The 12,267-nt window shown below is 34.6% G+C and overlaps 1 protein-coding gene across 1 annotated transcript in view; it reads right to left on the bottom strand.

Annotated features, from left to right (window-relative positions):
• Nucleotides 1-11,825, bottom strand: part of LOC145256233 (TNF receptor-associated factor 6-like) — a 45,226-nt gene extending 33,401 nt beyond the window's left edge. Inside the window, exon 1 of the mRNA XM_080114878.1 lies at nt 11,674-11,825. Coding sequence (XP_079971004.1) covers nt 11,674-11,693 — 20 coding nt within the window. The 5' untranslated portion in view covers nt 11,694-11,825. The remainder of the gene's footprint in view (nt 1-11,673) is intronic.
• Nucleotides 11,826-12,267: the final 442 nt, after the last annotated feature.

Genomic DNA, 12,267 nt, shown 5'->3' with positions numbered 1-12,267 from the left:
TAAAAATAAGCAAAACATTTTTTTAAATTTGTTTTCCTCGTAATCCGATTGGATGAAAAGAATAACATCTGTGTGACATAAGATGCTTTCGACTACGTCCGCATGAATAGGCAAAGTTTAGTTTATATGCCCACAGAATCTGCGTGGGCGTAGAAAGACGATGTGCGCACAGCTGAGGTAATCTTTATACAGTTGCTCGTGCGCGCATCTGGGTTTTACAGTTGGGGCTACGCGCCATTATCCCGTTTGAGTAGTCTCAACATGAAGACGTCAGGGCTACGATAATGGTGACGGGTACCGCAATACCACATTTATATGTTGTATTGTGGTAAGAGAAGAGTGAAACTAGCTAGATTAGCATAGTTGGATTACATAGAGATGACCGCCTCCTATCTGTTTTTTGGCTTTTTGCCAAATAAAATAGTTTGTATTTTTATGGAAAAATTTTTCTATAAAAAAACAAAAGTATTTTATGGAAATAAATATCTAACACGTCAATAGTTAGATCACGGAAGTTAAGCAACGTTGATCTCCGTTAGTACAAGATGAGTGACTGTTTGATAAGTGCTATATGTGGTTGGAGGAGGACGACCCTATCCTGCGAAAGCTATCAAATTGTGGTCTGACAATTGCAAATAAAGAGGTGCTTCTTTAAATTGTTGATCTTTTGAACCAACGCATTTCAAGTCAAAATATTATTACATACTCGTGTGCCATGACAGAATAAGTATAAATTACAAAGTAATGATCTCAAATAATATGTTCTAGAAGTATTTTAAATAAAAAAAATCAGCCACAATTACATTCCCAGATATCATGTTTAAAGATGGCGGATCCTTAATTTAAATCAATTTAAGTCAAGGGTTATCTACCTTGTTTGTTGGTTGTACAGCTTTTTCCCATGACATAGGACAAAACTCAATAATTCGATAAATTCTATGTTTACTTGTAATTATTTTTCTGTTGGATCATTTTTCGTTATTTTTGGAACTTATACTAATTTCGACATGACACATAAGTATGTAATAATGTTTTCACTAGAAATGCCTTGGCTTAAAAGATCACCATTATAAACAAGCAGGTTATCTTAACAGTATGGTGTTGGGTTTGCGAATGTGATTGACCTGATTGATTTATTTTGCAACAGAATGAAAAGTCGATATTCAGTTAAAAAAAAAAATACCCTGTTATGCCAATAATGTTGGAATTTTTTGCACCAATAATTGTACATCCCCCTGTATACATTTATTATATTTTTATTCTGGTTCTTATATTTGATTTTCTGTATTTCGTATTTTTTATTGATCTTAGTTTCGTATATTTTGGGTTATTATGAAATTCCCTTTAATTTGAATAAAAGGGCAATGTTAGCTCCCTGATAATGACGTCACTAATCCCAGTACGAAAATCGGGTTCTTTTGGATTCCAGCAGTGAGGAGATTGGATGTGAATTCATTGCCTGCCGCAGAAGTGGAATTTCCGAAGCCTTTCCTTCAAAGAAGTATAACTCGGCAAAGAATACCCGGTCGCGATGAGGCAAACTTCTGAAAAATTTATTTACATGGCTCTGGTTTGCACGTATTTTGAAGGAGAGTAATTTTAAGACTTTAAATTGAGAAAAAAGGGCACATGTACTGACTGCCATCAATTTGTGAGCATGTTCCTTAAAATTATTGTATTTGAGTTATTATTAGGAAGTACTCCTATTTGAATTTTAATATTGTATTCGTTCATTGATACAACATTTTTAATATAAGAACCAGCTTTTTTTTGTATCATATTTGGTTACTTTGGTGTTCTTTGTTTTTGTATTTAATGCCTGCAAAGGGAAAAATTTGCAACTTCATTGTAAATAAAGTCTCTTCTTCGTTTTAAAACAAGACCTTTCTATTTTATTCTTTACTCCCCCCCTTTTTTTATTTCATCCTTTTATTTTTTTTCTGCAGGCGTCAGTTTTTGGTAATACACTCAAAAAAAGGGGGCAGGTAAAGGCACGAAGGGGATAACTTACAATTATAAAGTTTCAGTTTTCATGATTCCATCTCCTTTGCGTTTTACATCTGTAGCATTTTCTGTATGTCTAGTTTGTGCCTTGTAGCTCATGTGTGTTAGTTTCCGCATTCAAGGCTTTTCCTTAATATTCCAGCCATTTTCATTACTGTTATCCGTTGTATATTATCAGCTACCCCTCTGATTCCAATCTCTCCCATTCTTTTTTTCAAAGTTTTCCAGTATTGTTCCTAGCGCTTCTACTATTAATGGTGTTATCTTGACTTTTTTCATCTTCCATATCCCTTTGAGCTCTCTGGTCAGTTCAGTGTATTTGCTCTACTTCTGTCTCCTTGATCTTCATTCTGTGGTCTGCTGGAACGGCAAAATCTTTCCTTCTTGTTAACTAGTATGACATTTGATCTCCTTGTTTAGATGGATTTATCCGTTTGAATATCCATGTCCCATAGGATTTTGTGACTTTCATTTTCAAGTACTGCTGCCGATTCATGCTTGAAACATTTGTCTGGGTGTTCAAGATTCAATTGTCTGCATATTGCTCAGTGTACTACTTGGCCCACTTGATCGTGTCTATTTTTATATTCCTTTTGGTGTAGTTTGTTGCATTTGCTTATTATGTGGTTTATTGTTTCGTCTCTTTGTCCACAGAGTCTACATTTGCTGTTTTCTTGTGTCTTGTTGATTCTTGCTTTGATGTGGTTGGTTCTAATCAGGTTATATTGTACAGCTGTTATTAGGGATTCCATTTCTCTGTTTCCATTTTTGTAGCTATTTCCAAGTGTTTTCATTACTCATCTTTTGTCATCCTTATGAATCGTCCATGTAGTTGTTTCTCTTCCTATTTTTCTTTTCTCATCATATCCCTCGTTTCTTCTATTTCTGTCTTGTTTGTTGTTTCAGTGTCTTTTGCTGCAGTAATTCTTTCAGTGTTCTGCATTATGTATTTTTTTAAGTCTTTTCTTGTGTCTTCTATACAGACCAGGCCTCTTCCCTCATCTTTCCTTTTCATATAGAATCAGTTAGTATCATCCTTTGGGTGTAGTGCATTGTGCATAGTCATGAGTTTCCTAGTCTTCTGGTCGAATGTCTCAGTTCTTCTTTGGTCCAACATATAAATGGTCCAGAGTATCTTACTAATGACACTGCCCATGTATTTATACCTTTAATTAGGTTTCTACCATATAGTTTTTTTTTTTTTTTTTTTTTTTTTTTTACATGGGTGTCACCACTTATCAAGGCCCAGAGGCCACTCAAGGATAAGGGTTAATAGGTATACATTAGTCATTGTGATTTTAGCATAGTAAACAGTGGGAATTTTGTAACTTGGATTACTTAGGGGGACGATTCAATTAGAACTTGTTCACATTGGACTTTTTCTTTTTTTTTTTTTTTCATAGGTATCACCACATTATCAAGGCCAATAGGCCACTCAAGGATAAGGGTTAAAGAGTGTACAGTAGAAATTGGACAATATAATAATCATTAGTAATGAAAATTTGTTAAATTTGATAACTTATATGGAACGGCTCATCAAGAACTTATTTACGTTAGACTTGAAGACAACCATATTGTAGTCAGCCGGAAAGCAGGAAAACGGAAGACAATTCCACAGGCGTGCAGTTCTAATAAAAAAGCTTTGTTCATGGAATCTACGTTTAGGTTTAGGCACAGATAAAGAGTGGGGGGAATTATTGATAGTGTTTACAGCTGGACGAGTGTTTCTTGTGAAAGTTTTGCGAGAGGGGACCATAGATTGAAGCTCAGTCGAACACTTTCTATGAAAATAACGATACATCAGAGACAAACTCGCAACATCTCTTCTGTGAGATAGAGGTTGCAAGGAAGAGAAAAGGACATCTCCTACGAGGCTACGAAGTCTATTTTGAACTCTATCAAGGCAGGACAAGTCCTTTCTAGCAGCTCCTGCCCAGATGTGGCAACAGTATTCCATCCTTGGACGTACCTGGCTCTTATATAAATAGAGAATTGCATCAGCAGTGAGATATCTACTGGATCGATAGAAAGATCCCACCATTTTTCCAGCGGCCTTGGCAACAGATTTGATATACGTGTTCCATTTAAGATCAGGAGTAATGGTCAAGCCCAGAAGCTTGTCAAAACTTGAGGCCTCCTGAAGACGAGAGCCATTCATTTCAATTGATGCCAGATGTGGATCAGAATGTTGATGATGTAAAGAGAGAAGCTTGGTTTTAGATGCATTAAAAGTAACCAGCCACTCCTTTCCCCATTGTACTAGATGCTCAAGATCAGAGGAGAGAGAATTGGAGAGAACTTGATCGTTTACTGTCTTAGATGTGCTACCATAAATGGTAGTGTCGTCAGCATAAATGTCTACAAATGATGTAAGGATATGATTTGGAAGATCATTAATGTAGATCAGGAAAAGAGTTGGGCCCAGGATGGACCCCTGAGGGACACCAGCATTAATACTGTTGGCTTCTGATTTTTGCCCCTCAACTACTACTCTTATGAACCTATCAGAAAGAAATGATTTAATAATTGAGAAGACATTTCCAGCTATACCATAGCTAGAGATCTTATGAAGTAAACCTTTATGCCATACCCTATCAAAGGCCTTAGATATGTCAAGAGCAATTGCCCTAGAAAGGTTGCCTCTGTCGAGAGATTTGCTAATCCTATGAGATATAACTGTAAGCACATCTGCTGTAGATCTAGCAGAACAGAAACCATATTGAGTGTCACTAAGAAGGTTATTTTTGTTGAGATGGTTGATTACTTCTGTATTTAACACAGATTCCAGCAACTTACTCATGACGCACAGGAGACTTATTGGCCTGTACTGAGAGGGAGATGAGCGATCACCTGAATTCTTAAATACAGGGCATACTGATGAAATTTTCCAGGGAGATGGGAAGCAATTCTCCTTAAGACAACGTTTAAATAGTTTTGTAAGTATGGGCGCTAGTTCAGGTTGAAGTTTTTTGAGTACTATAATTGGAATACCGTCCGGGCCAGTTGCTTTACTGGAATCAAGGTTTTTGATTAGCTTGGCAACATCACGTAGTTTAGGTATTATTATCATTATTGTTATTATTTTATTCTTTTTTTTTTTTTTAAATAAAAATGTCAACAAAAAGTTTAATTAAAGTTGTGTAAATATATTAAAAAAACACACTCTTGGTCGTGAACATCTGCTCAAACATGCCAAGGTGAAAGTTAAACCGCTGTCAACTGAAAATTGTTCTTTTCTTAGTGAAGTCAGCTGGGGGTCCCTATTTTATACTTTGTCCATTAATTTTTATGAAGTTGAGGACACTTTAATTTCATTTCTTGGAAAATATCCAAGAATTGAAAAAGATTTGTGACGCAAAGTCATTTTAAGTTATATTTCGAAAATCTCAAATGATAACTTGTATTGAAAGGGGAAAAGTTACAGCAAAATGTTATTATTTAAAAAAAGTTATATTTGGAAAATGTATGCAAATATAACTTTCGTTTATTGAAAATATTAGAGAATAATCCGGATGCATGTATTTTAGTCTGGACGACTAATTATTTAATAAGTGTCATTATTCATTTATCCAAATGATAAATGAGAGAGAGAGAGAGAGAGAGAGAGTGTGAGATATATATTTTAATTTAACAAATATATATTACTAGCAGTTCAGCCCGGCTTTGCTCGGGCCCTATGTACTGTTCATAACTTTATGTGCATATGTATATATATATATATATATATATACATATTAAAAAGTTTGACTCCTGTCCAAGTAACCTACATCTAAAATTTCAAGTGTTTAGATGCAAAATTGGTGGAGAAGTGTGGTAGAGTTTGCAAAGGTCAACTCTTCCAACTTTGACCTCTTGGCCAGCCAAATTTTCGCCCAAAAACTAATTAAAAAGCTTGCTGTATGTCTGAATACTTTTTATATAAAATCTCAAATGTTTAAATCCAAAATTGGCTGAATAGTTTGCTAGAGATCGCAAAGGTTAAATCTTTTGAACTTTTCCTCCTTGGCAGCCAAATTTAAGACCAAAAACCGATGAAAAAGCTTGCTCTGAATACACTTTATATAAAATTTTGGTAAATGTTTACTTTAACTACAACAGAACACCAACCAATAAAATTTGGGCTTTTAAAGGTTTTCGGGGTCGCTGAGAACGAATCTGATATTCAAACCCGTCGCAAATTTACCGTTTATGTGGTATTAACCTCTGAACCCTCGCACTATTTTGTGCCAACTCACTGCCATCGTTTATGCTATTCTTACATGATGCGTTCGTGCATGGACGTGCGTAGTAAGGTGACTTGTCACATCACGGAAGGATTTTTAAGCAGACAAGAAAGTTTTCAAAAACAAGAAAATGTGATTCATTTTTCTGTGTTACGTAGTTTTTGATGCTTTTTAATTGATCTAAAAAAAAAAAAAATGAAGTTTTCACGAGCGATTTACAAAAACATTTTTATTTTATTATTTTTTTTTTTGCAGGAGGGGTATTCAGTTGTAAAACTTGTACAACATTTAAGGTGCTTCTACAGTTTGAGCAGAAGAACTATTTAATTTTTCACAAAAATTCTGTTTACATTGGGGGTAGGGTGGTGGAGGGGCATCGGCAGGGCGGACGGGTGGTGTCGTGCGCTTGCCGATGCCCCCCCTTTCCCCCCAATGTAAACAGAATTTTTGTGAAAAATTAAACAGTTCTTCTGCTCAGGGGTGTGTCGGCGCGTTACTTACAGTAAAACAGTGGGGGGGACGACGGTAAATTAAACTGTAGAAGCACTTCTTTAATGTACAAGTTCTATAATTGAATAACCCCTAAAAAAAAAAAAACGAAAACTAAAAATGTTTTTGTAAACTGTTCATGAAAACTTAATTTGTTTTTAGATCAATTAAAAAGCATCAAAAACTACATAACACAGAAAAATGAACCACATTTTCTTGTTTTTGAAAACTTTCTTGTTATTTCAAATGCCTGCTTAAAAATTCTTCTGCCATGTGACAAGTCACCTTACTATGCGCATCATGTAAGAATAGCATAAACGATGGCGGTGAGTTGGCGCAAAATAGTGCGAGGGTTCAGAGGTTAATACCATGAAAAAGGTAAATTTGCGACGAGTTTGAATATCAGATTCGTTCTCAGCGACCCCGAAAACCTTTAAAAAAAAAAAAAAAAATTTTATTGGTTGGTGTTCTGTTGTAGTTAAAGTAAACATTTACCAAAATTTCAAATGTTTAGACCAAAAATAAGCTGAATCATTTGGTAGAGATCGTAGAGGTCAAATTTTTTTAAACTTTGACCTCAATTTTGACCCCTTAACATTTATTGCTTTCGGCTGAAATCAAATTAAAAAGTTTGATCCATGTCCAAGTAACCTACATCTAATATTTCAAGTGTTTAGACCCAAAGTTGGGGGAGGAGTTTGGTAGAGTTTTCAAAGGTTAAATCGTTGAACTTTGACCTCCTGACAGACAAATTTCTGGCCGAAAACCGATTAAAAAGATTTTCCTAAATTTCAATCGAGTCTGTAGACTAAAAATTGACAGAGTAGTTTGGTAGAGAAATGTACACACACAGACAATTTCACTTTTATAGATATATAGACTAGATTTAGGTTAGGATATAAACATTTTTCATTTTCAGAGTCTCAAATAATATCTCATTATTTATTACTTGAGATCAAAAAAAAAAAAAGAAGAAACATTAAAAAAAGAGAAGAAACACATGAAACCGAGATTTGTCCAAGACCACAAGTAACTTTTTCTATCAAGAATCCTTTTCATTGAATTTTGCCTTCAGTTGTGCGAGATTTCCAACAAAAATGAATTAACTTTTTTCTAATAAATTTTTTTTTCACCGTCGGGAAAGATTTCCAACAGCAACAAAAAACAAGAATTCTTAAAAGAAAATACTTCTCGTCTGTCAATAAAAACTTTTGAACGAACTTCCCCTTCACCCTCCACACAAGACAATTTCCCCTTCAAATATATATATGTGTGTGTGTGTGTGTGTGTGTGTGTATAATTGTAAAGTTTCAACTGTATTCAATTATGATTTTTTTTTTTTTTTTAAACTTTTTTCGAATGACATCTGGACAAATATAAATGTCAATTTTTCTTTTTTTAACTATTATTTTCAATACATTTCTAGTTCTTTAATGTACAGGGTATTTATTTGCTTCCCCACTGAGCAAATTAGGCACAAGGCTTTTTTAATGTGGAGAGTGAAAGGGAAATGGGGACCAACCCCCCGGGGAGTAGGGGAGCTGGATAGTGACAACTGATATGAAGGGTTTCCTCTATATTGACCAATAACTTATATGTGGGGTTGCCCCCACATATGGTCTTTGATTGCAGTATGTATTTATTTGCTTCCCCACTGAGCAAATTAGGAACAAGGCCGTTTTTTAATGTGGAGAGAGAAGGAGGGGGAGGGAAAAGGGGACCAGCTCCCGATTGGTGGGAAATGGGAGCTGGATAGTGACAATTGGTATGAAGGGTTGCCCCTACATTGACCAAGGTTTGATATGTGGGGGTAACCCCACATATAGTCTTTGCTTGCAGTATCTGCTGGAACAGGTACTACACTTGGATCCTGGCCCGAAGGCCAAGAACAACTAGTTCTTTAATGTACAAGCTATTTTGCCATTCATTTTTTATTGTTAAATTGTTACAGAGAGTACAGATGGATACGCCTTATTACTGCTCAATATTATTCCATTAAACTCACTTATTTGCCCTTGTTATTTTTAAGATAGCGATGCGAGACAGTTTCTTTTTGCTTACTCATAAAATATGATTTTCTTAGTTAAAAATAAAACTATTTGATCAATTGGTATGCTTTTTTTAATATGACATCTTCATTTAGCGACAGGCAAGTGCATCATAAATATTTCTCTCTCTCTCTCTCTCTCTCTCTCTCTCCCCATTTTCACACCAAACAAGGCATAGTGCCACTTTGATGCAGGGGGCTATTATCAGAGACATAAGTTGCAGGGATACTATGTAGCGAGTTGATCAGCGAGATGTCCGTTCACATTACACTTGAGCTTCTGCATGTCAGTACAGTTGGGAAAACAGGAACCTGGAAGGGAGTTCCAAAGTCTAACAGTTCTGGGGGAGAAACTATTAGAGTAGGAGGCTTTCTTACATATAGGGATTTCTACTGTGTACGGCTGGGATTTCTCTCTCTCTATATATATATATATATATAACTACTTAATTTACTCACATAAAATTAATATACGAAAGTATAGATTTATGCGTAAACTTAAAGTATTTACTTCAAAAGTGCTCAATACGTAGGTAGAGCTAGTTAGTAATTTATACAATATATATGGCGATTAAGCTACACTTAATCGCCATATACACTTGTGCCCGATATTATTCATACCCCTCGGATCTTTGAGATTTCTATAAGAATATTGCTCAAACCAGAAGGTAGACAATATTAAAGGGATTTCAAACAATAAATCAAGCATAAGCATTTAATTTAAACTCAACAAATAAATAAATTATGCAAGTTTGAAACATTATACAAAGAAAAACAATAATGGCACTAGTTCAAAATTATTCATACCTCTCTATCTCCGTCAATAGCATGCCCTTTATTCTTAATAACTGCCTGTAACCGTTTGGGATATTTATCAACAAGGTTTTTACAAGCATCAACACTGATTTTTGACCATTCTTCAATGCAGTTCTCCAAATCCCTCAAATTTCTAGGTTTCCGCTTTTTAACCTCAGTTTTCAATATGTGCCAGAGGTTTTCGATAGGTTTCAGGTCGGGACTCTGGCTAGGCCATTCAAAAACATTAATTTGATTATCCTCAAACCATTTCTTGACTATTTTGGCAGTATGTTTTGGATCATTATCCTGTTGAAGGACCCAGTTTAGTCCTAAATGGAGCTTCTCCGCATCCTGTCTAATGTTTTTCTGGAGTATCTCCAAATATTGCTCCTTCTTCATGGTTCCATCTATCTTGACCAAACTACCTGGACCACTAGCCGAAAAGGAGCCCCAAAACATTAGGCTACCACCACCATGTTTCACCGTGGGTATGGTGTTCTTTGGGTTGTAAGCTTCTCCTTTCTTCCTTCAAACGTAAGAAGCATCCATATGGCCAAACAATTCAATTTTTGTTTCGTCAGTCCACAAAATACTTGAGAAAACGGACTCTGGAGAATTCACATGGGTCCTAGCAAACTTTAGACGTGCTGCAAGGTGTTTTCCGGTGTGCAATGGAGTCCTTCTTGGTCTTCTTCCTTTCAGACCATTTTCATGCAGAGTCCTTTGCAATGTTTGCCTTGATATTTTTATGCCAGAAGACTCCAGATTTTCTAAAATGTCCTTATTAGTGGTGGTTGGATTTGCATTAACACTTCTTACAATATTCCTGGTGGCTCTAGCAGACAGTTTCCTTTTCCTTCCTCTACCAATCAAGTTGTTTGTTGTGTGGTGGCTCTGGAATTTTTTGATGATGCTCTGTACTGTTGCTGTAGGGACCTCAAATTTCTTGGAAATTGACTTGTAACCTAAACCATCCTTATGTGAATTCACAATTTTAGTCCTAAGATCATTACTAAGCTCTTTTTTCTTCCCCATTCTAATAATTTTTATTCTTTTATTGGTTTTCAGTTGATATCATTTTTATTTCTGAAAAATGCAAAAAACGAAATGAAATTAATCAAAGGTTGTATAAAAGCATTCAAAATAAGAATCACACAGAAAACAAACAGTCAGAAACTCGATTAATACTGAAAAAATAAGGGGGTATGATTATTTTTGAACATTGCAGATTTTATAAATAGCTGTATATTTCTTTTATTACAAGTATCCCGAGATTTTAAAATGACGAAAATGATCAGAAGAGGTTTATTAAGAATATGTATCAATATGGACGTAAACAATAAATTCTTACCAAAGTTACACCTAATAAACTCAATTTTCAAGGGGGGTATGAATAATATCGGGCACAAGTGTATATTTTATAAATTACTATATATATATATATATATGTATATATATATACACTAGTTCGATTAAATTCTAAATAAAAACAGACAGTTGTTGTAAATAAGACCGCTTTAGGCGTAAAATACAAATTACGAATTTTTTTTTTTTTATTTACGTTGCTTGTTAAGATAGAGTCGACATATCGATACTTTAAATATGTGGTTTTAAGGGAAAAAAACAACACCAGTTACTTAATTGTCATGTCGAAAATATTAATATATCAAAAAATTACGAAAATTCACCAAGTAGAACAACTGCTATTGTGTTTTTAGTAAAAAAAAAAAAAAGAAAAGTCTATCGCTATAAGGTTAAAATGTTGGTCGCCATTAAAGTGGCGAAAAGGGAGCTAAGTATGTCTCTTGTATTCGTAATCGTCAAGGTGTTTACATCTAATGAAAATGCAATTTTCCCTCATTTTCCGTAAAAATTACTTTTAACTATAAATGATTTTCTACTTGATGGATTTTCGTAATTTTTGGATATATTACTATTTTCGACATAAATAAGTACTTTTGTTTTTGCTTAAAACCACTTATATATATATATATATATATATATATATATATATATATATATATATATATATATATATATATATATATATATATATATATATATATATAAATCGATCTGTCGACTATCTTAACAAGTACCATTTTTACTTACAACAATTTCATCTGTTCCATTTTGGTGTACGGGAAAAATACTTTTACGAAACGAAACAGAGACTGAAAACGGCGAACGATTTTATTCCGTTATAAATTGGGAACTCGCGTTCTTTATTTCTGTTGCTATTTTTTTTTTTTTTATGTCGTGTAATTTGGATAGTTTTATGACGGTGCAATTTGGATCCTTTTATGACGAAACCGTACTGTTTTGTAATATGTAGATTAATTTGTTTTGTAAAGCGTATATATTGTAAACAAAAAATCGTGTACTATCTACAAATACTACCATCTTGGGTAATCTTGCAATATAGTTAACAGTCGAGAAATCGGGGGGGGGGGGGGATACAAATAATGTTTACAATAAAGGTAAACGTCATAATTTTATCTAAGACAATGGGCGGTTCTGCAATTGTCGTCATTGGTTCATGGGAGATAACTCTATTTTACTAATCCTTCAAATTTTCACACGAGAATTTGGGACACTGATTACACAGTATCTGCCTTCAGACCAAGATCACATTGTAGTATCTGTTCTGATGCTACACTTCACCTTTTCTGTCCTCGGTCAGTGGAGGAGAAGTCTTTCATGACT

The sequence above is a fragment of the Euprymna scolopes genome, chromosome 32, assembly GCF_053919585.1.
Source record: "Euprymna scolopes isolate OS-2025 chromosome 32, ASM5391958v1, whole genome shotgun sequence".
NCBI classification, from domain to species: domain Eukaryota; kingdom Metazoa; phylum Mollusca; class Cephalopoda; order Sepiida; family Sepiolidae; genus Euprymna; species Euprymna scolopes.
This window is presented reverse-complemented; position numbering and strand designations above follow the sequence as displayed.